The 24,826-nt window shown below is 39.1% G+C and overlaps 3 protein-coding genes across 7 annotated transcripts; 1 reads left to right on the plus strand and 2 right to left on the minus strand.

Annotated features, from left to right (window-relative positions):
• Nucleotides 1-612: 612 nt before the first annotated feature.
• On the minus strand, nt 613-8,499 carry RB195_003484 (uncharacterized protein; the record flags this gene model as incomplete). 4 transcript variants are annotated; one of them, XM_064201159.1, is made up of 13 exons in its annotated part: nt 613-675; nt 740-829; nt 898-973; nt 1,058-1,176; nt 3,190-3,317; nt 3,370-3,474; nt 3,550-3,646; nt 3,715-3,810; nt 3,936-4,054; nt 4,148-4,274; nt 4,767-4,880; nt 7,040-7,096; nt 8,467-8,499. In XM_064201159.1, the coding sequence occupies 13 exons, from the start codon at nt 8,497-8,499 to the stop codon at nt 613-615; spliced, it is 1,224 nt and encodes a 407-aa protein (XP_064057038.1). The 4 variants fall into 4 exon arrangements, with proteins under 4 accessions (XP_064057038.1, XP_013306458.2, XP_064057039.1 ...); XM_013451004.2 differs by lacking the exon at nt 7,040-7,096; XM_064201158.1 differs by lacking the exons at nt 613-675; nt 740-829; nt 898-973; nt 1,058-1,176 and adding an exon at nt 2,544-2,678.
• A 57-nt stretch (nt 8,500-8,556) lies between these two features.
• On the plus strand, nt 8,557-11,637 carry RB195_003485 (uncharacterized protein; the record flags this gene model as incomplete). The annotated part of the gene is made up of 2 exons (XM_064201160.1): nt 8,557-8,667; nt 11,491-11,637. 2 exons carry the CDS (start codon nt 8,557-8,559, stop codon nt 11,635-11,637), a joined length of 258 nt encoding a protein of 85 aa, XP_064057041.1.
• A 4,417-nt stretch (nt 11,638-16,054) lies between these two features.
• Nucleotides 16,055-24,626, minus strand: RB195_003486 (uncharacterized protein; the record flags this gene model as incomplete). 2 transcript variants are annotated; one of them, XM_064201161.1, is made up of 10 exons in its annotated part: nt 16,055-16,244; nt 16,538-16,599; nt 17,238-17,346; nt 17,881-17,989; nt 18,345-18,465; nt 19,179-19,303; nt 19,422-19,655; nt 21,695-21,757; nt 21,890-21,944; nt 24,549-24,626. In XM_064201161.1, 10 exons carry the CDS (start codon nt 24,624-24,626, stop codon nt 16,055-16,057), a joined length of 1,146 nt encoding a protein of 381 aa, XP_064057042.1. The 2 variants fall into 2 exon arrangements, with proteins under 2 accessions (XP_064057042.1, XP_064057043.1); XM_064201162.1 differs by lacking the exons at nt 17,881-17,989; nt 18,345-18,465; nt 19,422-19,655; ... (1 more) ...; nt 21,890-21,944; nt 24,549-24,626 and having other exon boundaries at nt 19,179-19,210.
• Nucleotides 24,627-24,826: the final 200 nt, after the last annotated feature.

Raw genomic sequence — 24,826 nt, forward strand, 5'->3', positions numbered from 1 at the left:
TGTAAGAGCGAGCAATCTCAATCGATGAGAGACTTTCAGCAATACACAAACGAGAACAACTTACAAGTTTACTTCTAAATCTGCTTCAGTCGATCCCTAACTTATTGAAAATACAAACAGAGTGAAAGAATTATCCGGCTACAATACGTAGCTGAAAATGAGAAGAACAAAGAGGTCACAAACATTCAAACCACTGACGCACCTATAACACGCAAAGCAGGACGAACCTCCTCAGGCAAACGAGACCAACCGCGATTGGCTGATACTTGCCAACCATTTTCCTCATGACGAACGAGTTTCATGTTATCATCACAACTTCTAGCCTTTGCTGTTCTATAGTTCGATAACATCTGTTCGTACATTTGGAATGCACGTACACAAACTAATGGTTCTAGAAATTTTATTTGGTATCACGTTTAAAAACGTCAAAACCCAACAATTTCGTGAAATAATTAATATCACAGACATTTTGACTGAGTTAAATACTTCGTCTTAACTGAAAATAGACAAGACAACGAAAGCATGTGTAAATCCCCGAACAAGTATGTAAAAAATTGCACATATATTAGTGGTCTGGAAACCAATAAAATTGGACAAGACATATGGTCGTGGTCATGCCATAGGATTGGCAGTCATCAGTGCCACATCGGATGCCACCATTTCTTTGACGAGTTGCTAAAAACGAATCTACGTTCTATACGATCACGAAAAGTCATGGTAATAGAGTAAGTGGATGTACATCTATAGAAATTTGAGCTTCCCATCCCAATTCCTTCTTTGCTTTGGAGGGATCACCGAGCAACGTCTCAACTTCGGTGGGACGATAGTACTGTAATATCCAACAATGACACAGTGAACAATGTTTATCCTAAAACATGCATGAGGAAATAAACGAACTTTAGGATTCACTTTTACCCGAACGATGCCGGTTCCTTTTTCCTTACCGACTTCGTTGATGCCTTCACCTTCCCACCTAAATACGAACAAACGTAACCTGATTTGGATAAGCAGAACAAGAAACGATGCGATACAAATCTAGACCAACAGAAAATCTCACTCGAGCTTCATTCCGATTTCTTGGAAGGCCAAATTGCAAAAATCTTTAACCGTAGTTTGTTTTCCTGTGGCGATTACAAAGTCATCGGGTTTGTCATGTTGAAGAATACGCCACATAGCCTTAAATGTGAAACACTTTGCAAAACCGATAACAGTTAATAAGCGGTGAACTCCATAGCGAAGATGTAGTATATTTCAAGGATCAAGCCCATTTAGTAAACAGGAAACATTGTGTCGAGGAAAAATATTCGTGTTGTAGATACTTACTTTAATACTCAGGTGGGCCGTCTTCACTGAAGGTACGGCTTCTGCATCTTTTCCAGTCATTTCTTTTCCTTGCAATCGTCATCCAAGATGACCGCAAATTTCGCGAGCTACACTGATGAGGTCCTTGAGCCGGATCTGGCTGTGCTCCCATCTGATCCATCCTTGCAGTGAACACATGAGCAGTTCATCTCGATGGCGGTCTCCGTCGAAGACGGCTAGCAAATCTTGGTACCGCTCTAACGTTCTTTAAGTCAATGTATCGTCGATTCTCCTCATGCGACCGACCCATATATGATTGGTTTCGATACGTATTGCGCAGGGTCGTGGAAACGGGACACTTGTGTTAGGTGGAAGCTGCGAAGATTGGGTTGGCGTCGTGTGTGCTGGTCAAACTTCAGAAGACATCCCTGAAATGGCTGTGTGTAGTAAGTAGCTTCTTAGACGTGATGGTTGTGTCTGCTTACGTCTCCACTGCGTACAACAAAAATTGTCGAGTCGAACTGGTGGACACGGAGCTCTTGGTTCATCAGTTGATTCGTAGCTTCCCTATCGGATGTGAATGCTGCCCACGCTGCTCTCGTCCTTCTATTCAGTTCTTCCTTCAGGTTTTTCTCCACATTCATCAAACGTGCAGGGCACACGATGATGAAGTTCCAACGACTTGGAATCCTTTTAGTAGTACTCATCCGTCCGTACAGTATACAGGCTTCACACAAGCTACAAGCTGAACTGCCTCTTTTTTGTTCATTCGGAACCCTATTCTCTTTCCTGCTTCGTGGAATTCCTTGAGCATCCTCTTTGTTTTACATGTACTTTTCGAAATAAGAAAAATGTGGTCCGCGAAACGAAGATTTGAGAGAAATCATCCGTGAATTGCTTAGTTGACTTAGTATCGCTTTGTTGCACCCCCTTTCTAATGCGTATGATAAGGAGGCGGTGGAAGCCCGTTATCGTGATGGTCCATCGATCGTAACAATTGGCTAATGTCCTCACATACGAGGCATTCACACCTTGATCGACCAGCGCTGGCCGCATTGGACTCCTTTCTACGGTACCGAAGACTTTCCCGTAGTCGAACAAGGTTAGAAAAAGAGGCAAGAGGTTCTTGGCAAACTTCTATGACCCTCGACGAAGTTTAGATATATTCTATGCAGCTGAAATTTTGGCGAACCCAGTTTGTTTTTGAGTTTGGGCTTCATCTTGCGTCCTTGATATACATATCAGGATGAACACATTTGAATAAGAGGCTCAGCGAGCATATCGGATGACAATCTCCCCGAAAGGTCCTCTAGGCCACCTTTCTTATGTGCGAAAATTGTTCGCGAAATCTTCTTTTGGTCTGAGATCCTTTCTCTCTGAAAATTGGAAGGTACACTCCGCTATAATTACATGAAGGGGATGGCCACCTTCAGGGAGCAAGAAGGTAGTCTAATGATTGGATGATTGGATTGATTGGAGGTAAAACATGAGTTGAAGTACGGAGAAGGTTCGAACAGAACCTCTTCGTGATCGTTTCTATCTCACGACAATAGAATGTAACTATTTGCAAGTACATTCAATTTGACTGGCTACGGTGTTCGACGCGGCAAAAACAAAAAGGTTCGTGCTTTTACGTGTGTTGTTAGCCGAAACGGGGAAGTAGAGGATGAGTATTTTCAATAAAAGAACGTCGGTAAAAAGACAGACTAAGGCTGCTAAGGTTTTCCTAAGAAATTTCACAAACTTCACAGGAGAACTTAAGCATAGCATTTTCGGCAACTCTAAAGGTTGCACGCCTGTCTATCTGAAAATGTACGCTTTTAACAGAACGGATCAAAATTTGCGGGTTGAAGTTACAGCTAATTTGCGGGAAAAAAAAGCACTTACCTCCACGTATTCCCTTGCATGACCCCAATCACGAAGCGAGTCAAGATTCCCAAGTTCGACGCATGTCTGTTGCCCAAGGCTGATCTTTGCTACGGAACGTGTAATTTTACGAGTAACAAAAGTTTCACCTGGAACAAAGCGAATATTTTGAAATGAGGAGAACCGGGGCAGGAAACCGACCTCTCCTTGGACTTTCATGATTGAAAAGAATGCCATTACAAGCAAACATGTTGTATGCTTCTCGGTAGTTCACCACAATCCAGTAAGCATACATCTTTGCCACAGCTGTAATATTAGTAAGTTTGATAAATGGTATATGAAATTTTCTTACAGGAAAATATATCGAAAAATGAAGTCTACCATAAGGTGAGCGTGGGTAGAACGGCGTCGTTTCTTTTTGCGGAATTTCCTGAACTTTTCCGTATAACTCTGAGGTGGACGCTTGGTAAAAGCGAACCTGAAAAAAGAAGAAATTAAAAGCTAGCAAAAATGGAAGTAAGTGAGCCTGTGGAATAGTATGTATACCTTCTCAGTAAGTCCGCAGGCATGTATCGCATCGAGTAACCTCAAAGTTCCTACAGCATCAACTTCAGCAGTATACTCTGGTAAATCGAATGACACCTGCGAAATTAAGTAAAGCGAATTGAAGTACTCTACGCTCAAAGTCTAGGTTTAAACAGAAGTTTACACAGAAACCTCTGAATACATGCAGCATATAAAATAAGTATAATTATCAGCTACGATACCTTAACGTGGGACTGGGCAGCTAGATGATAGACTTCTGTTGGCTGAATTTTTGAGATGAGTTTAATGAGGCAAGATGAGTCAGTCATGTCACCATAATGTAACGCAAATGACGAATCACCTAAACAAGAAACACTATCCCAATGACAAAGAAAAGGTCAACCTATCCCAAAAACCATGTATACGTTGAAAACTTGATGTGGGGAAAACTTACCGCGATGTGTAACAGGATTGCTGTACAGATGTTCAATGCGAGCAGTGTTGAACGAAGACGACCTTCGAATGATCCCATGTACGGCGTAACCTTTTGATAGCAGCAATTCGGCAAGGTATGATCCATCCTAAAAAAACATAATTTGGGCCATACAAGAAAGTCTGCAAATATTTTTATAAGCGCTAACAGCAGCCGCTCAAGTAACCTTTAACGGATCCTTATCCCTAAGAAGAAAAGTTTTGAAGGAGTTTATCTTCGGTTGAACAGATACGTTTTCGATGGTTCCAGACACAAAGAAAGCCCGAAATAACTAGTGAAAAGTCACCCCTTAAGGCCGCTAAGAACAAATGAAAGAGATTGAAGCAAAATTCTGGGTTACTTCATGCAACATGAACTACTTCGGTAAACCATCGTAACCAAACTGTGTAATACGTAAGCGGGATAGAAAGAGGCCAGAAACAGTTGCCTACGGCAGCTCTTTCCCAATCCCTTATTGTATTTCGCAGACTTCTTCTCTGATTCAGAAACTACACAAATGTAGGTACAATAACATTGATCTCCGGAACAAACGGAATAAGAATCTCAAAATTCTCAAGACATTTCTTGACCAAAATCATACCTGTCCTGAAATTCCTGTAATTAGAGCGACCTTCCTAGACCGAAAAGCAGCTATCTCAGAATCGCTCGCCATTGTTGATCCTTCCTCGCTTCCGCGAATACAAGCCTCAAGACCCTAAAAGCGTTGATTCGGATATGAATTAAGGATCTTCTTATTGCTTCTCAGCATGTGGTGTTCGACTCTCTTCAGCATTTCTTTCGGGAATGCTCTCAGAACGAGAACGATTGCGTGTAAGCGAAAACAAAGATCTATGACATGCGGAACTATCTCTTCGTCGATCTCTTAGCTACGAAACGAATAACGTGATTAGATTCCGATCAGAACGTCAATTAGTTTTATCATAACGGTTGTATTTCAATTGCGAAAAAAATCAATGACACCCAATCCTTGAACGAATGCTTTGTTCTGCCGAAAGAATATTCCGACAAGTTGTCATTAGTCCGAGTAACTACTCGAATATTAGGTTTGGGAAACATTTATTTATTAGGATACTTTATTGAAATCTGCAGCTTATGACGAACATTATCCATACAAAATTTGCAACTCAGTGATACTTTCGGCATTTATTCACAAACAACGCATTCGATTCAGTTGCACTCAAAGATTTAGGTGTGACCTATCTAATCCAATCGAAAGATTTAAAGATTGACGAGAATGAAAATGGGCACACAAGAAAACCTTCACCTAAAAAATGATGAAATTACGTCCAGTTCGCGGAACAAACGCAAACACACATTTTCTTTTCTTTAGAAGGCTCGAGAATTAATGAAAATTAGGCTTTACGAAGTTTGGCCTTCTATTTCCTTTTCTAGAACGTTCTAACGTGAGGGCAGAAAACAATTAAAATTAAAATTAAAAAGGAAAAATGTAAAAAAAGATCAGTTGCCGTGTTTCCAATCATGTCTGAAAGCTTACCCATCTAATGGATCGTTCAACCCGCAGTTCCGTTGAATTTATTCAAGATTAAAACTTCACGATCTCGAAGGCAAGCCTTCCATAGGAGAATAATTTAGTCTCAAGTGGTGAATTTCTTTAAGACTGCTATCCGCTGCTCAACTTAACTTCACAATTTTCTGACCACTCAGTAAAGTTACGGAAGGTTTTCTCATAAATAATCCACTGGTCCTCAATGTCACAAATTCTCAGTACACGATTGCGAAAAATGTTAGATTTTCGCCGAATTTCAACAAGTAGAATCCAGACCACGTTTATAACATCCACAGCTACGAAAAGATACAAAGACCGACTTGAGTAATTCTAAAAGCGAAGAATTCTACAACGCAACTAACTCATTTTCTTACTACTCACTTTTCTTCAAGTGTATTCCCAGTTCAACATCAAAAAACCATCGACAACGTCACAGTTACACTAGACCACCTGCTGCAACAGAAACAACCATAGAAACAAAGATATCGCAGTTGAGGTAGCTGGCGCTGAGCCCATCTTATCGACTGCTGCACGACTGCAGACCTCGGACGGCAGCTACAGTACTGGGATGAGTGTCAGCGCTAGATCTGGTTCAAGCAGAAATTAGCCTCTGGTTGATTGGATATTATTATAGAAGCAGCTCTGCTAGTTTTGTTCAGCAACAGAAAAATAACTCACCAAAAGAAGGGAGGAATGTCGTCACCTCTGTTGGGAATTCGAAATAATTAGTTTTTCTAATCCAATGATGTAGGTGTTCCTGGATCATCAATACTACCCATCTTTCTTCCCCTGCAATTGCTCGGGGACATATTGTGTTGGAGTGGCGCATTACACTTTCGCAGCTCCTTTTTGTGTATTTTTACGTGATTAAGACTACATGGACCGACTTGTGGTGCAAATGCGTAAATGGATGTGCTCGACGTGGCACGGTACGACATTCGCTCAGCTTCACAGTCCAGTTGCTGGCGAAGGTCCCACCACGAGCGCAATTGCAGCGCAATTCAAACAATTCTGATACGACTGTGCTTCATACTCATAGTCGTGAGCGAAATAACCTTCGGTCTTGATTGGTCGCCCTATCGATTACCGTCCTGTCTACGACGGAGGCGGAGCAAGCGTCCTCCGAAAACATAAATGCGCCACGCAAGCACAATAAGTCCGACGGCTACTGTAGGAATAGGATACCCTGTCAAGGTTAGATTCTCTAATGAATACTACAAACGTTGGGATTGTGGCGAATAAGAATGGGGTCGGTTAGGTTTTGTTAACGAGGTTAGATCGACCCGAACATTCAGTAGTTAGCTACACGAGGAAGCAGAACCCTGCACTATTAGAAAACGAAATACCTCTATACTCTGACCTCCACGAAATGACTGAAACATATTTCTCAGTCTCCATAAAACCTGGAATTGAGGGCTATCAATTTGACTTCATTCTCTTCTAATTTTCATTCTAATTTTTTTTTTCACGTGACGAGTATTGAGTAAGGTAGCCGCAAAAAGCAAATTGAGTCTTCTCCCACGAAAGTATTCAATCATACTTTAATGGTTCCTCTGGAATATAACCTTCTGGTGAACTATTGTAGTAAAAAACTCGAGTGGTGCTACTCTCGAAATCGGGAGAATAGGTTGTAGTGTAGTCAGGTCAAGACGACCTGAAGCTGAGCCTGCGTAGGCGGCTGTGCTCGAAGCGGAGCTGTGGCGCTGGCTGTTGGGGTCGAAGCAAGACCATCTTGAACTGTAGCGATGATTGGTGCCATCAAGTGTCCCCCTCGATCCTAACCGCTACGCTCCACCGCATAGCTCCGTGCGCAGCCGCTTACGTAAGTGCACCGAGCTCCACGTCGTTTTTATTCGACTATAGCTACGAGTACAAGTTGATGTGATAAGACTGAAATATTCCTGTGGTCAGCTAAGCAGTGGCCTCACAAGTAGTTTAAGTTCTTCTGCTGCTTTACTTTTCAAGAAGCACTATATCATTCGTTGCCACCACAAAGAAAGTTCTGTCGTTGGCGCTGGGGCTCGACGATGACGGTGGAGCGACGGTGACTTGGGGAGCATATCCTTGTTTTATTGATTGTCTGTCCATCACTAATCTGATCAACCCTACCATTACTTTTGTGTGTGCATTTTTAAAATGGGTTTTTGCTCTCTGTAGTTATCTTTGTTCAGCTGTTTTAAGATGTAGGGCTTTGCATGCACATTTCTTTGGAAATCTGTTTTCTGTTTTTACTAGAAGTTGTAAAACACTAACACTATCCGAAGAAACACCAACGCACAAAAGCAAAGTTAGATGGGGGATCTTAGGCAGCCATTAGTATCTTATCGAAACAACAAACGCATCTCGTCAATAGCGGCGATCATTTCCACTTTTGATAACTTCCTTAATCATTGAAGAAATTCGTAACGATCCAAAACGCTCATAATCGATACCTATCGAAAACACTTGTCAACGATAATAGTGTTACGCTCCTCTGGTGGTATAACAGCACTATAACAATTTACAATCTAGATTTTATGATGATTTCGATATGTCAGCCAATATTTGAATCGTCGTGAAGAACCATAAAGAAAAGAACATAATTAAAATCTACAAGAAACCAGACATACATGCGACATTCTTACATTCGCCTACCGTTTTTTTCAACCTTTTTAAAACCTTTTTTTTTTGCGAAATCAAGTTGTTGGAAGAGGAGAGTGAAACAATATGTTAATCTGTTGCTCAAAAAAAAAATTCTAAGTTTTCCCCGAGATCCGAAATCAACACCACGTACCTCAATGTTATCTCCAGAACTATTGGTGGCCATCTTTGAAGGAATGGTCGTGAAACGGTAGCGTCGACCGACTTTACTGGCTCAATATAAATGGTGAAAATTCACGAGAAAAAAGAGGAGCGACAGTGCGACAGATCTACAGACACCGATGCGAATCGAGGTGCAATGCAGCCGATGGATTTTCACATTGTGTTCAATTCGGTGAGATGATGTAACAAATATTTCATGTCATGTTATTACGCGGCGATCTGCGTGGCATCGCACTTTATGCATACGAATAAGGAATGAGTTTGATTCAGCACAACGGACAGAAATGAAAACATTGCGGAAAGGAGGACAGGAATACAATACAAGCAATGTTGTCATGAGCACCAACCCCATTTTCAACTATAATGGGACCGCCACGTTGCCCTCAGTTGCGCCCATTGGTTATGAGCGCAAACCAAAAAGAAAGGTCACCTCGTTCCATGTGTTTATAATAGAAATATGATTTCATTCAGATTAGATAAATGGACTGCAGATCAAGAATATCAACACGAGCAGAAGTAAAAAGAAAAAAAAACGGAAGTGTTCGACCTCTCAATCGCTTACTAAACATTTTATAATGGCCACTGTTTCAAATCCACATGGGACCAAAGTGTTAACTACCACTGCACAGTCTCCGCCGTCAAGCGCGTTCAACCGGCCTGATGCGACACGTCCGCAGCTGAGCCGCACACTCGCTTTCCCGGGAGCATTTTAGCGCAGCGAAACTTCGCCTTTAATTACGTAGTGTGTATAGTCGGGTCAAAACGACATGAAGCGCGGTGCAGTTGCGCAAGCGGTTGCGCTCGGTGGAGATAGTGGTTGTAATCGAGGTGGGACCGTCGCGAACTACAGTCATTAAAGGTGCTGGTAAGGGTCTCTACTTGGTCCTAACCGCTACGCTCATCCCCGCTGCTTCCAGCGCAACTGTTTACGCAACTTCGCCGTGCTTCATGTCGTTCTGATCTTACTATACGTGTGCTTCGTAACTGCGTGAGATGATGTGATGGTAGTGATACTAACCGTGCTAATTTTGGATAAAAAAGTTTCACTTTGTGGGTATCCATTTGAGATGTTTGTTCATGGGAAGATATGAACAATAGAAATGAAACCATGGCGCCTGCTTATTCCAACCTTGTTGTAGTCGACGAAGCGACACCATGCTCGTTGCAATTGCGTAAACGGTTGCGCTCGAAGCGGCGCGGTGAATCTTGCGATCAGGATCGAAGTGGGACCACACTGCATCGACTGTACCGATGAATGGTGCCACGAAGAGGCGATTGTTTCGTTTTCATCGTGTCTTTATCTTTTGAAGGACAGTTACTTTGGATACAGGCTCTGATCTCATTGCTGCGTCAACTTTTCGTGTTTTTGCAGCATATTCAGTGTTGGATTTTCATGGGAACAAACAGTGCAGTTGTATATTACTGAAGCGTTGAAGATTTAAGGATTAGGCGAACGCTCGCAACGAACCTCGCCGTAGACGCTCAACAACGGGAACGCAGCAGTAGGGAGATAAGTGGTTTTTAACCGATTTTAATTGTAGATTACGAGAAGGTACATTCGATTTTCTTGTCGATCATCTCTAAAACAATTCTCACGTTAGAAAAATCAGACAGTTATAAGCAATAATTATAGTAGAACATCCGAAAACGTTAATTGAATTGGATAAACATTTATGAAGCACAGTGCAGTTGCGTAAGCGGCTGCAAGCGAAGCGGTGCGGTAGAGCGTCGCGGTTAGGATCTAGGCGGGACCTTTGCTGACACTATTCTTCGCTGTATTTTGCGGTGCTCTCCACTAGGTTCGAACGCTACAACGCACCGTTTCGCAAGCGTAGAGAGTTACGCAGTGGTACCGTGCTTCATGTAATTTTTACTGTTTTAAAGACATCACGCCACGAATCTGAGGTGGTACGGATTTCCGGTGGAGTATTCGTATACGGGATCGTAGACTAAGGAGAGGGGGGTGATTCGGTCCATTTCTTCCTAATTGCCGTAAAAAACGGCTCGGATGATACGACTTCGAGCGTTCCGGCGCGCTATTTTCTACAACGAGTTCGATTGGAGCGCACCAGCTATGTGCACTCGCCGCAATCAGCAAGAAATAGACGGAATCACCCACCCATCCATAATCTACAATCCCATACACGAATATTCCACCTGAAATCCGCACCACTTCAGATTAGTGGAGTGATGCCTTTAAGAAATGTTCAAGGATATACACAATGACAATAACGTTCTGAAGAACCTTGAATACACTTCTTAGTGGGCCGCTTATTTTTGTCGTTGAACCTGTTCGCTTGAACGAGAATGAATAGGGATAGAAGGAAGTAGAAAATTAAGAAATTAGGAATCCTGCTGGAATTAGTTTAAACGAAAGTGAATAGATATGTATATGAGGAGGTGATGAAGGCTAATTGTATATCCATATTGGAAGAACATAGAAATAATTGGGTGTGATTTAAGTAAAATTCCCGAATGACATTGTTATCAGTAATGACGTGCAATTATGAGAAAAAGAAGTAGAGTCCACTAAACTGATTCACTAGAAATACAAAAGTGCTCCAGAAGGACAAAAATACGGCAATAAAAGTGTCAATTTCTGAAAAGTGCAGTGACGAGCGATTAGAAACACATAGAACTTCGATAGAATAGAGATAACAGCACTTCGTAACACTGATAGTTGCGACGCCAACCCCCTACAGCAGAAGTAAATCATTTCTTCAAGTAATCACTACCGAAAGACCGTATATCTTTGCAAAAGTCAGTTTTTTGCAACGATATCGTCATGCTAATAATAATCAGGTACACATATTTGATTGTGTGTTTCCCTTTTTCACATTCAATTTCGAATAAGCGGATTAGCTGCGTTCGATTTCAATTATTTATTTTGTCAGCCACATAGAACGTGCCACTACCATCGAATAGCAAGAATAGTCATTTGAATTGCCGAGTGCAATGGAAAGAAGAGGATTGTCAAAGCTTTTATTTTTTTTAGCTACCAGTTTCTAAAGTCGAGACATTCACAGTCAGTCCAAAGTTAACAGCAACTTTTGGACCGGATGACCGCGACGCCTCTGCCGCAATTCGTGCCCTTTTCCAGCCAACCGACCGAATGGCTCATGGGCAGATTATACATGTGTAGAGGATATAGAGATAAAGTTCTCAGCGAGAATATTTCGTGTTCGTTTATTTCGCAACGGGACCTTTCTTCCATGATAAGCTCCATGAAATAAGACTCACATGACGTGAATTGGACAAATCACGAAGAATCGGAACAAATGAGACACGCAATGACATTTAGCCTTCTCATGAGTTCATTGACATTTGATAAAATTATTCTGATAACAGCTCCCCGCTGGAAAATAACTCTTCGAAGGAGCGAGAAAGAAACGGGAGGGGAATTTATGATAGATAGATAGGAAAAGAATTTGTCAAACAGTCATTTTTGTTAACGCTGAATCTTCGGAGAAATTCACGTTGAACCGTGGTCGCCGACTCGCTGCCATTCACAGAAGAATCATCATTCTCGAATATTCATTGCTCAAATGTCTACGATTGCATGTGAAAATAAAATGCTATGAGTCAAGGAATGAAATACACCGTGCAGAACGTCCCTCCTTTTTCTAGTGGCCGAGCACAAATCACTCCAAAAACGCTTGGTTCCCGGATCATACCATATTACAAACACGATAATGATATGTAGAAACTAAGGAAACTGCAACTTCTTTTAAATATTCAAAATTTTCAGCAACTCAAGAAAATAAGCTGGAAATAAAATAAGTCAGTCGTAAGAATTTCTATTTTGGCCACGATTCTCTTCGATTTCACGTATCTTTTTGAATCTACTGGGCTAAATTAATCTTTTTTTGAGCGAAAAGAACTATTCGTTTTCTTTTGCTGTTAGGAATTAATCTGGTCATTTTTCTTATTATCTTTCTTCTCCCTTACCCTTTGAGATCCGAGATATAAAAAAAAGGAATAAAAATAAATAAATAGATAAAATAAATAGAGTGAGCAGATTTTTGGAACACCTTTCAGGAAAAGAAAAGAAGATCGATGATTTGTGATTAAGGATTTTTATAACTGCTTCACACTCCCATCGATTTTTCTATCAAGTCTCTCTACAACACATTTAATATGGGAATAGAAATGAAGTTAGAAGAAAGATATTCTATTCGTTCGTGAACGAATATTTTTTTAAAAGTATATTCTAAGCTTTTAGAAACTCACACATAAACATAACATCGTTTGTTGTCATGGATAAATCACCAGGATTTTTTTTCACTTTTTTAAATGAACAAACTTGCAGATTCTGTACGAACCTGCGTAGATAAGATGTATGCATTAAGACAGCAGAAAAATTTCATCGTTTCAGACCAACAACTGGGATCCTAGGAAATCCTTTTCTATTATATTCACATATATCCTTATCATAGTCTCTGATCCCAAATCAAATACGATGACTTCAACAGAAGTGTTATCAGTTTCTTCTTTTTTTCTAAAATTAGAATCCATCTAGATCACCTCTCGAGAATTTCTTAAACTAATTAAATCTTCAAAACCTTACTTTTTTCAAACTTCTTGTCATTGTGGATGAAGTTGTCTTTTAAAAATGCTGTAATCGTTCGAAAAACCTATGGTTTTCATAGGAAAAACTCACTTTTTCTGTTGCGGCGAATTTTGACGGTGGCATTGTTTCCGGATGTTGTAGTAAGTTGGAATAATGTGAGCGATTGACATCATTCATAGATGGGGTCATTAGATTTACATAAGCATTGCGTTAATACGTCAGCGTTACGTTGCGAGTAGGGGATAAAATCCAGTTCCAAGAACTTCGAGTTTAATGGCTGTTACTCAAAGCTAACTTATTATGATGAGAACGAATTCTGCGATAGCTGTCCAGAATTTCAAGTTCAATGCGCGTAAACTATGCAGAACATCATTTTTATCTTCAGTTCTTTGCTAGAAGTTTCTTCTTATTTTTCGACCGTATTATTTTTTTTTTGCTTTAAATTCTACTAACTTTTGTTCTTTTACCCTCCTTGCTTCGGAACCTATCCTACTTTTTTGCCGCTTTTTTTTTTGCTGAGCAGAATTTTCCCGCATTGTCCGGACATTTGTGACCAGACATGTTTGATAAGCTCTTGGGAGATCCAACGATTCATTTGCTTTGTTTCCAGGAAACTCACGACATTGGGAATGAGTAAATATTTGATTTTGAAAAATTAGATTTTTTTGAGCTATTCATTCGTTAAGGAGATTTCAGGTGTAACATTCGATATTTCGAGAAAAGTTTTTTCTTGTTTCGAATTCGTTTAAAAAGTCGATTATTGAATTTATTGAACTATCTTACATCCTTTAGATATTCTATTTGACTAAAATTGCACTTCAATAGCAAAAAGTTTTGTAGTAGCCAATACTTAAAATAAAAGAAAAACGTGTCTTTTAAAAATTAATAAAGTGTAAATAAAAATGCACTGTTTAGGATAAAAGCAAGGATCACAACCCACGTTAAATCCATCCTCGCTGAAACGTGTTTTATCTTTCTGTAGCTTCGAAAGCATCGTGATGACACTAAAAATACTCCTAAGAATCGACGAAAAACCAGTTGAGATCCAAGAATAGTCATCGTTCGAAAAACATGGAAATATTGGGGGAAAAAATTATAAATCGTATTTCACCAAGAGAATGCTTTCAAAAACTAAATCAAAAATGCCAAAAACCAACTAATGTATTTCAGTAGCTCTAGTGACACCTAAATTTTGAAGAAAAAACATTTTTAATATATTTGAAAGTTTGATTAACTTAGAAACTCTTATTTTTGCATTCCGTAAGAAAAAGTTCAAAGAAGTGTGTAGGAATTTAGAGTTTACGTTATTTTTCTCTGATGAATCAACGAATGTTAAGAAAATATCACGAATGTTCTGTAGAACTTCCGTAGTTCTGGAAAGAATTTAAAGAATATTTTAAAGAGAGCGAACAGTTTGAATTGAAGGTGGAAAACTGCATAATTTCAAGCCGTTTGGATGCAGATGCAATATTCTGGTAGTGAAAGTATCGTTCTTTCCACTGATTTCGAGAGTGAACGAGTAGTTTTTTTTGAAATTAGCTTACTAGGTTCAAATTAACCCTTTGCACTGTTTTTTCGTGTACGACACTGAAAATATGCACTTTAAATGCAGTGTCGCCGTAGCGGTGGGACACTTGTTTAGCTCAATTCAGCAATTTCAGATTTAAAAAAAAAGTAAAATTCGTTCGTTTATGCGGTTTTCCGTTTTGACGCAGGTTCGACAAAAAGTTTCACATATTAGGGAACGGAAGGGAAAGAGACTGTGTCATATGTTCAAACCGGCAAGAAAAAGGGAATCGACTAAACTAGACTAGCGAGACTAGCGAGTTTTGAGATATTTGTCCTGGAATGTCTCGATTGGATATGGGTGACTGTTCCCAAAAATACAATACATCGAGAAATTCCAAAATTCCAAACAGTTCATTTTGTTAATGGGGTTTACAACAAATAAATAGTATTGCAATTACTGTATTTTCTGCTTTATAAAATATGCGACTCAAAATTAAGATAGCATTTGTAACGAATAGAAGTTTCTGGAGTTTCTGAAGTCCCATGTGCCTGACTGGACGAAAGTGCAAAGCGTTAAATTGTTGGTTTGAAGTTATTAAAGGATAACCGGGCCGGGAAGTGAAGTACACAATCATAGAATACATACTAATGTTCAAAAATTCAATAGTTCCTATTCAGTTTGGTGTTAATTATTTTGCTCGGCATTGTGCTGGATCTGGATCTGTATTACGTTTCGAAACAACCCATTACGACGTGCCAATGTATGCATTTTTCCATGCACATCCGCAAGAGAAAAACAGCAACAGGAAAAGAATAGGGGCCTGGCACTAATGTAAAAAAAATAAAATTTAGTAGAAAAAAGGTTGAAAATTAACGTGAACCTATGTAGTCCTTAGAAATGAAACTCTAAGAATCGTGCTCATGCGTGTGCTTAAATTTTATCCTTTTTTCTTCCTTTCTTTTTTTTTCTTAAATTCCGTTGCGGATAGTTTTAGGTTTCTAGATGATTCATACAACATTAGCAGTTCTCTGCTCAGATTTAATAACTTGTTTTTTTATAATTCTTTTTTTTCTTTTTCAAAAGAGGGAGGGGTGGAGGGAGGCTTTCATCAGCATGCAAATATGAAGCAGTTTGTGTATTTGTAAACAAACGTAGGAAAATTTTGACTTTTTAAGCGACTGCTATCGGTTAGGACAGGTCAGAGGGCGAGAGTGCCAAGCGAAAGTGGACGACGAGTTGTTGCGGACGCGTTGCGGTTGTCAAGGTGAACATAGGCGCCGCCGGCTGTAAACAATAAAACTTTGAACAATCATTGGAACAGGATAGTAGTCGATTCTTATTCTTTTGATATCTATTGATCCTGATTAGATGCGATCACGTGTAAGAGCTGCACGAAAACCCCGCATCTACCATTTATTCTGCTTTTCTTCTTTCCTGCTGTACTATATACGCATCTAAACCTTTATTAGCCTATTTACATTAAAGCTTCTTAGATTTTAACTCTTTTGCAAGTTTATTGTACAGTAATTGGATGCGTTCTTTGCCGAATCGATTGAAATGATTCAGAGTGTCGTAATACATGAGGTTCGTTTTCGGATTGTATCCAAGATAATGACCATTTTCGTCCACAAGATAAGGCATATAGTCGATGATTTCACATTTTTTACACCTGAAATACTTGTGATTTCTGATGAGATCAGATCGGAATTTAATTCTGTAATTGCATGTATATCCGTGAATGGATCCCCAATCGCATTAGAATAACTACAACCATAAATAGAGGCGAGATTACCTGTTTTTGATGCGAAAAATAAAAGTAAATAAATAAAATAAAGAAATAATAAAATAATAAAATACAATAATAATAAATCAAAGCATTAATAACAATAATATACAGCAAAACTCCGGTTGGATCCACTCTGACGAAGTATGGATGCAGATACGGAAGAATTTCAAACTTACCGTCTCCCCACTTCTGATATACGTTCACGAGCAAAGAATTCGTCTTTTTTAATAAGACCATCCTAAAAGCAAACTTTAAGAATAGCTGAAATAACACTTACAGAAGCAGGTAAAAGAATAAACCCTCCGCACTAAAAGGAATCACCTTAATCTCTCTCAGATATCTTTTGTTGCTCGTGAATGTCAAAGCTGCCAGGCTGCAGCCCTCTACGCACGACGGCAAAGCTTGGAGAAGATAAATCTTCAAAGTGATTCAATTATTTTGTGCTGTTTGAGATTAATATTATACTATATAGTATTCTGTAAATACTGTAGCCAGACCCGAGTGGATTACTGGAGTTAACTTTGTCCAACCAGTGACATTGTTCAAAAAGGGTCTCTCTACAGCCCTATCTCGTTCTGTGATGATTAGATTCAGAGTTATAAGTTTCGAAATGTCCGAAAAGAAGAAAACTTTTATCCACGGCATCAGTACCTATCACTGATACGCTGAGCGATGAAATTTCTACGATCGACTTGAGAGTGAATTTCTTTAAAACTATTCCTCCGTAAGATAAATATTAGTAGAACTGGTCTTAATGGCACAGGTCTACATTGTTGCATTGCATTGTGTGAAGTTATTAAAAGAAAATATAAGATAAAGAATATTTTCGCAAAGCTACTATGGTATTTCAGAGTGGTCTGATGATTGTTTACAAACCTTTTTTGCCACTTCTTCAACTTCCTTTATACGATTCATATAGTCGTTGAAGATTTTATCCTCCTCGATGGATTTTAATGGATCAAGTCGTGCTCTTCCATCCAACGGCCTTGAAATGTGCAAATCGTTCCGTGAATGATTTCTTTTTAAACTATCTACAATTTTTGTGAGGCTATGCGAACAACAATTAAGAAAAAGAGTGGCATAGAAAAAAATCGACACTCATGTATGCTCGTGGACGATCATTATAAAGGAGGAGTCTCGAAGGAGTTGCGGGCGTCGCGCGGCAGCAACAACTTCAAAATTTCTGTAGAATCCAGGTTAACTGCTAGCATTCTATCTTATTTTAAGTGCTCGAACAACAGCATAGCGAATTTTTCCTTCATTTTTATGAACTGTTTTTAACGGTTTCTATAATAGAAAAAAGCAAACTTTTTGTTTTTTTTTCATCGCGAGTCATTTCTATTTTTCAACTTCCATTAATTGTTCTTATTTTGATCCGATGTCCTCTTGATCTTCAAATATTTCATTCCAGGGCGTTGAGATCTTTTTCCTGCCTAGTGTAAGGTGATTAATTTTATTCTGAAGAGTCTTAAGAGGAGTTTTATATGTTTAATTTATATTACCTTGAATTGATGCTTACCTAGCTATCACAAATATGATATCCGGGTTTAGCGTATGTAAAATAAAAGAGTAATTATAGTTCTGATGAGCACATATCCTTGGATCGGTTGCCGTCAAAAATTCACATCCTATAAATTTATGGAATATTATTTTTGAAGCATTACTGGTGAGTGTTTGAGCGACGATACAGCCGGACATCGTTCCCTTCGTAATTGCACTTCTCCTAATACATCCCCAACAATTATGTTTGAATTTGCTCTGCAATTCTTTTTCCGAGTCCTAGATTTTTGCCTTTTTCATCTTCTGATCTAATTGCTTATTGCTATTTGCCTGCTAATTGCAAAAAAATTGTTTTCTATTTTCCAGAAGCGATTCTCGGAATTTCATCAAATTGTAAGAAATTGGATCGCAAAAGCTCCTTGCGTTTAGATCCATTTCATCTAATCATCAATTAATCATCAATTTATTTATCTTATTTTTTACCTGAAAAAGAGAAGAAGTTCAGTTCGCTTGACTGATCCCGGAAAGAGTTGTAAATGATATCGGCTTGATTAAAGGCATAGCTATTCCCAATCACCAATATGCTATAATTTCCAGGACAGTTCTGGAATATTAACAAATTAAAATCTTACTAAATAATCACAATTTTTGAAGAAAATTTTCGGATGAAAGGAATATTGTTTCATGAGGAACAAAGATTTTTTGGACTTATTTTAAAAAATAGATTTATTTTATATTTGACTGCATATTTGAAGTAAACAAAATTTTCTGCCGATAGCGTTAGAAATTGGAGTGAGTGAAATTTGAATGTTGACTCTGTCGAAGACCGAATCCGCTATTAAAGAAGCCAAAAAGGAAGGTTTTTATTGTTATTCGCTGAAGGTAAAATCTAAAAAGTTGCGATTTTGACAGAATTTTCTTGTAGTTCACACACAGCTTCAAAAATTCTTTCGAACGCTCATTTTTCATCGTGATCGGAATTAGACAGGAAGACTCTATCTTGGCGAACAAATTGTTTCCAAGATTTCACACGTGCAACACTTTTTATTTTGTTGGCCCCGGTTGTCTTTCCTTTTTTTACTTCTTCTTGCTTGGTAAAATTCTACCTACCATATCATTCTTTACAGAAATTTCTTTGACATTTTTATTCTGCGTATTTCTCAAAAGTGAATTTCTGGAAAATGAAATTTAAAAATAAAAAAGATAAACAATTCTGACATCGAACAGAAAGGAGACCAGCTCATGTTTTTTTTTTCTTTTTAAAGTGAACTTAAGAAAATTTCATGTGTACGGAGTGGGAACGATTTCGTGGATTACCTTTGTTTCGCAGAGCGTGTCGTGTGGAACATCCTTCTCGTCGAATCTGTTCGTACGGACACAAAACGGTGTTTTCATGCATAACGCGGAACTGGACTCTTTTGTATTCAAATATTCCATCAATGCTTAAAAAATTACGGTATAACAACATCGACGAAGTTAAAATTAAATTAACACAAATAAGAAAAGCAATCATTTCTCATTAACACCTAAAAAGCCCGGATATCTATGTTCATGACCTACTTTTGTTCCATGCAGCATCATTAGGGTTGATATTTGTGTAATTCACAGGTCCATCATCGAATTTTTGGCCAACGTCTTCTTTGTAGAGATAAAAACAAAGGATGGAGGAGATCCCGATCAAAAATGTCAGCAGCACTGAGATAGCAAGCGGAGACCATTTCAAATAATGCAACTCGTAACAGTGATAGGTAACCATTGCCAGAAATACAGAAACGATTATTCCAAGGAATAGCACTGAAAAGTGTACTTTTCTCCTTTTCTTTGTCAGAAATTCACTTAAAGGCATCATCCCACGAATCTGGGGTGGTGCACACTTCAGATGGAGAGTTCCTATACGGGGTCGTAGATTATGGAGAGGAGGGTGATTCCGTCCATTTCTTCCTGATTGCTGTAAAAAACGGCCCGGAAGATACGGCTTCGGGCATTCTGGCGCAATATTTTCTACAAGGAGCTCGACTGGAGAGCGCCAGCCTTGTGGGGCACCGCAACTTCCGGGCCTTTTTTTTACGGCAGTTAGGAAGAAATGAACGGAATCACCTTCCTCTCCATAATCTACGACCCCGTATGGCCATAATCCACCTGAAACCCGCACCGCTTATTTATTGGATTCACTTGGATAGGCCCGGTGAGAAGACGTTAATGATTTTCGACCTCTCGCATGTGGATGCGGCACGTGCGCAAGAGGACACGTTGCAACTAAAATCGTAGGAGAGAACGGTGTCTTCCACTCGGTTCATTACGGTGATTAGGAAAAGATGAGCCGGAACCACTTTGGATCTTGCAATCCACAACCCGGTCTCTAGTTTTTCCTGCGAACTCCCTCACCACGTCAGATTCGTGGTATGCTCCGTTTAGGTTCATCTCCAGTGAGTCATCGCTTTAGGAAAAAATATGATCAGCTAAATTTTCTTTCTTATAACTGACTGTATATGTATGGATGAGTACTGTTTGACGCAGTAGGAGCTTTGGAAAAACACCTATAATTTGGAGTTTGCAGGAATAGGAAAAAAGACCCGAAAAGACAGAAAGGAAAGGGAGTTCGGATCTCGAAAACTCTGAATTGGTTATATTTTTGGCACATTGAACGGACCAGAATGTTGCTCCAAAGAATATGGTTTCAGTATGACGTAAATAGGCCAATGAAATAAATACAAAGCATACGAAATATTCCCTATATAGACGATAACACCATTTGAGAGAATAGGTCCCTGAAACAGTGGAGGATGTCACCCGAGTTCAAATGAAAATGAAAATCGTAATGAGGTAATGAGTCAAATTTTTAACTCTACAAATGCGTATTGAGACCTGTTGTAGGCTTCCCAGGTGGATAATAATGGCAACCAGTGTTGTTATGAACACGCGTAAAATATCCTCGGACAACGGAAGCCAAATCATTGAAAGAGTTGCCGCTACCATGACGAGCACCGAACTCACAATTCTCAAGCGTTCTTCTCCTGTAAAATGTGGACATCACTATCGTCTAGCTTGTGTGTTAGTTCTGAATGAAAAGCTCAGAAATCTACTGTCATGTCCACCTTCCTAACTATTGATTGGCAGCGGGAGAGCATAGTATGAAACGTTCCACCATTCTTTGCTTACAGTACCCAGTGATAATTCATTGCCAAAAAGCGAAAAAATGCTGATTCGGTTTTTTTTGTTCTTTCTCCAATACTTGTTTCACTTTCCTCCAAATTATTACAGATCATTCGATTGGAGATGGAGATCAATCGATTGATTGATCGATGTGACGACGAAACTTATCTACTTAGATTATTTTGAACTTTGAAAAACGGCAACGTTTGTCAAGAACATTTTGGTGTAGGATTTCATATTTAAATGAGAGAGTTCTAAGATTTTTGGAACTTGATAGAAGTGACACCTTTCAAATTTATTAAAAGATTTGCTTTTCCAGATAGGAAGGGTTTGGTACAGGATCTTATCAGAAAACTATTTATTTTTAACAACTTTCTAACGCACTTGCCTAAAAAAATACGCGGCTTTTCTGAGGTCAAGCGACGAATTACTGTAGCTATTGTAGCTGGAATTTGCGGTTCAATAGGTGACCCGAAGTTCAGACCCAAATCAAAACCGAGGATAGGAGCAAACTTACTCCCTCAGTTTTCACCATCGTCTACGTGTATGTGTCATTGGGGGAAGTTTCTAGTGCCCGAAAAAATACTTGTTTTTTTCCTGTTATGATAAAAAAATCTAATGTAGAGATCTTACAAGTCCATCCGAAGATATCTTCAAGACAAATATCTTTGATCATTCACCTTTTTTATTCTTGCTCATTGATTCAGGGACCGTTGAAGATATCTGACCAGGTAACAGCATATCTGAAATACTATGTTTAAATTAGTTTTTCTTTTATAAATACAAGAGCTTATAGGGATTTTTTTTTGTGCAGTGGAAATCATGAAAAACCTCCAATTAAAGAAAAATAAAATCTTTCCAGAAAGTTGACAGACCTTTCTCTTCGACTCCCTCGATACACGTTTCTTTTCGGAATTCCGTGGTCGTCACCTTAATGGAAAAGAGATTTAAAAAAGAAAGACAATTGTCATTTTTTACCTTAATCTACTACTCTTCTCTGAATTAGTTTATGTTCTGTTTTTTTCAATGGTAGTACTAGAAGACGTATCCAGGAAATGCCTCATTGTTACTCATGTGTTCGCTACATCAGTGTTATATCCGCCGCTAAGAGTAGGATCCTAGAGTTTCCCCTGTGTGTGTATTTGTTGACTGGTAAGGACTTCACAGGTGTCAGAATAGTGTGCATGGGTCAAAAAAAGGTTAGGTTAGGGAATAGGTGGCACTGGATTGGTTGGTAGGCTGAGGCCTACGGATGTGGTTAAGTGTAGCGTATCATGAGCATGAGGATCCAGGATCTTACGCACAAGCTGTGAGTAGCTACCAATCAAGAGACGAGGGTTGAGGATACAGGATGAAGTGTCTGGTATTAATCGATTTGGTTGGGATGCGGCTAAGCGTTCGACTTCAATTCTGAACCTTTTAAGGTTTATAAAGGCGTATGGAACCTTACAGTGACTTACCAGCCTATTCGTCAGATCGGTGTTTTTATCCTTCCAGACAATTCTGGTACCAATTTATCGACCCCGAAAGGATGAAAGACTTGGTTTGCACTGAGGCGGCTTTGAACCATCGTGTGTACCGGTCATAGGATCCGACCCAATTTGGCTAAGCCAGAAAATACGAAAATAGAAAGCAGAGCATGGAAAGGGTGTTGCTTTGATTGATACCGTTTCAAAATCTTCTCTTCATATAAAATATGACGGTTTAATGGTCTTATAGATCTAGCTTTAACTATACTCATATGATTTGACATTTTACGGTATCCGGAGGAACCATAAGCTTTTTTTGTAGATCATATGAAGAAGTTATTAACAGAGATAATTTGAGAAATCCTAAGTATTTATCTGCGGAACGTTGGGGAAAATCAAAAGCGTACGGCCACGCCACGTTAAAAACCAGCCACTTCGTCCGATCGGTCCAGTACGGGAGTGCTAGGAAAGAATCAACCTTACCGACTGCGCTACTCTCGCCCCGGCCGGCCTGGGAGGATCCGGAAAGGGTCTTTTGAAGTTATGCACACCGCTGGACGATGTGAATAACATCAAAAAATCTTAGTAAACGGATATATTACTAAGATAAACCACTGTTCCTAAACTAGCTTTTTTTTAGAGCGTTCCACAATCAAAGAAGAACCTTTTCGGTTCACAGGTTAGTCACTAGGATGATTTTTGTCTTTTGTAATATGTTTTATTTGTTTCCTGGTCTTTCTCATCGCTCTGGATTGGTGCAGCCAGTAAATCGATGGTCCGAAATCGCCCTGAGTCATCATCTCATTGAGGTCAATGAATTGGTAGCAAACTTGTGTGGGTGGATTGGGTGGATAAAAACACTGACCTCACACATCGGCACACCCCTACAAATCATTGTAAAGGCTGCGCGGGCGTCCATCTAATATCCCTGTAAGGATCAAAATCCCTTGACGTTCGTTATCCATGGAAAATTTTAAGAGTGATAATTACTTGTGTCACTAAGCTTTTATTTGTTGTACTAATCAAACTTCCATACCATTTTCTGCTGCTCCAGAAACGCAACCATTCCGCAAGAAAATTGCCATATTCTTGCAAATACAGAGTAGAACGCGGTCGTTTTATCGGTCCAATAATAGAAAACAATAGAACATCCGCAGATCCCTTAACTACTGTACTTTCATGATAGTTACCATTATAATATGACTATAGTAGGGTCAAGACGACATGAAGCACGTTCGCAATTGCGGACGCGACTTCTCTCGAGGCGCTTCAATAGAGCGTAACGGCTAAGAGCGTGGTAAAATCCTTACTAGCACCATCCAACGCTGGAGTCTGTAACGGTCCCAACTCGGTCCCAACTGCTGCCTCCATCGCGCCGTTTCGAAGGCGTACGCAAATGCATTGCAACTACATTCGTGATTCATGTCGTTTTGACCCGACTCTAATATTAAACTGACCAGAAAAAAATAGTCCCTTCCATGGAATGGCAGATAGTTGAACAAGAAAAATAATTGGTGCTATGAGATACCATTGAATTTCAAGGCAAAGTGACCACATGTGCGTGAAAAGATCCTCAGCACCTAGCAACTGCAAAAAAAAAAAAAAGATTCTGTGGTGTTTCTCTTGTGGAAGTTTTTTTTTTGTCGAAATTGTTTTGAACACAAAATAAAACGAAACGAATATAAAGTTATAAAAGCATTAAGTAAATGATAAAAGTAATAAGTAAATTACACATTTTTTAGAAAAAAAAACGAACGATACTACTGTTGCGATCATCATTTTTTACACAGAAACCTTAAACCTCCAAATATCCTTAAAAACAACACAATTTTATCCGAAGGGGAAAAAACTCCAGAGCTTTTCTACAGCAGTGCGCTGCTGATCAAGTGAGTGTGAATGGTAATTTTTTGTCTTAGTAATTATTTGTTTCGGAACAATGGGACCTCTTACGAGTAATAAATCTTTTCTCAAAAAATCTCTTAATTTTTTGCCAATAGTGTTAACACAGCATCGCATAATTTCGTGAACAACCTAATTACAGAAATAAGAAGAAAATTTGACGTACCATTTTTTGATAGTGTTGCTCATCGCTTTCAGATACGAGGTTTGAAATGAGCAAAATTGCTCGTCGTGAGCTCAGCATATTTATTTCCTGGTACTGTAATGGCAGGAAGAAAATAATAATAGCTAGTATAAGTGAAATCGTTAAATAATACAGGGGCAAAATACGTTTTATCCTTAAATAAATCGTTACAGTATCTTTATACAGCCATCGACATTATTTCCTAAGTATCCTTAAGGAAAGATTTTTCTGCATCGCAATACATTTGTTAAGTTTTTTGA

Source organism: Necator americanus, chromosome IV (genome assembly GCF_031761385.1).
Source record: "Necator americanus strain Aroian chromosome IV, whole genome shotgun sequence".
Classification (NCBI taxonomy): domain Eukaryota; kingdom Metazoa; phylum Nematoda; class Chromadorea; order Rhabditida; family Ancylostomatidae; genus Necator; species Necator americanus.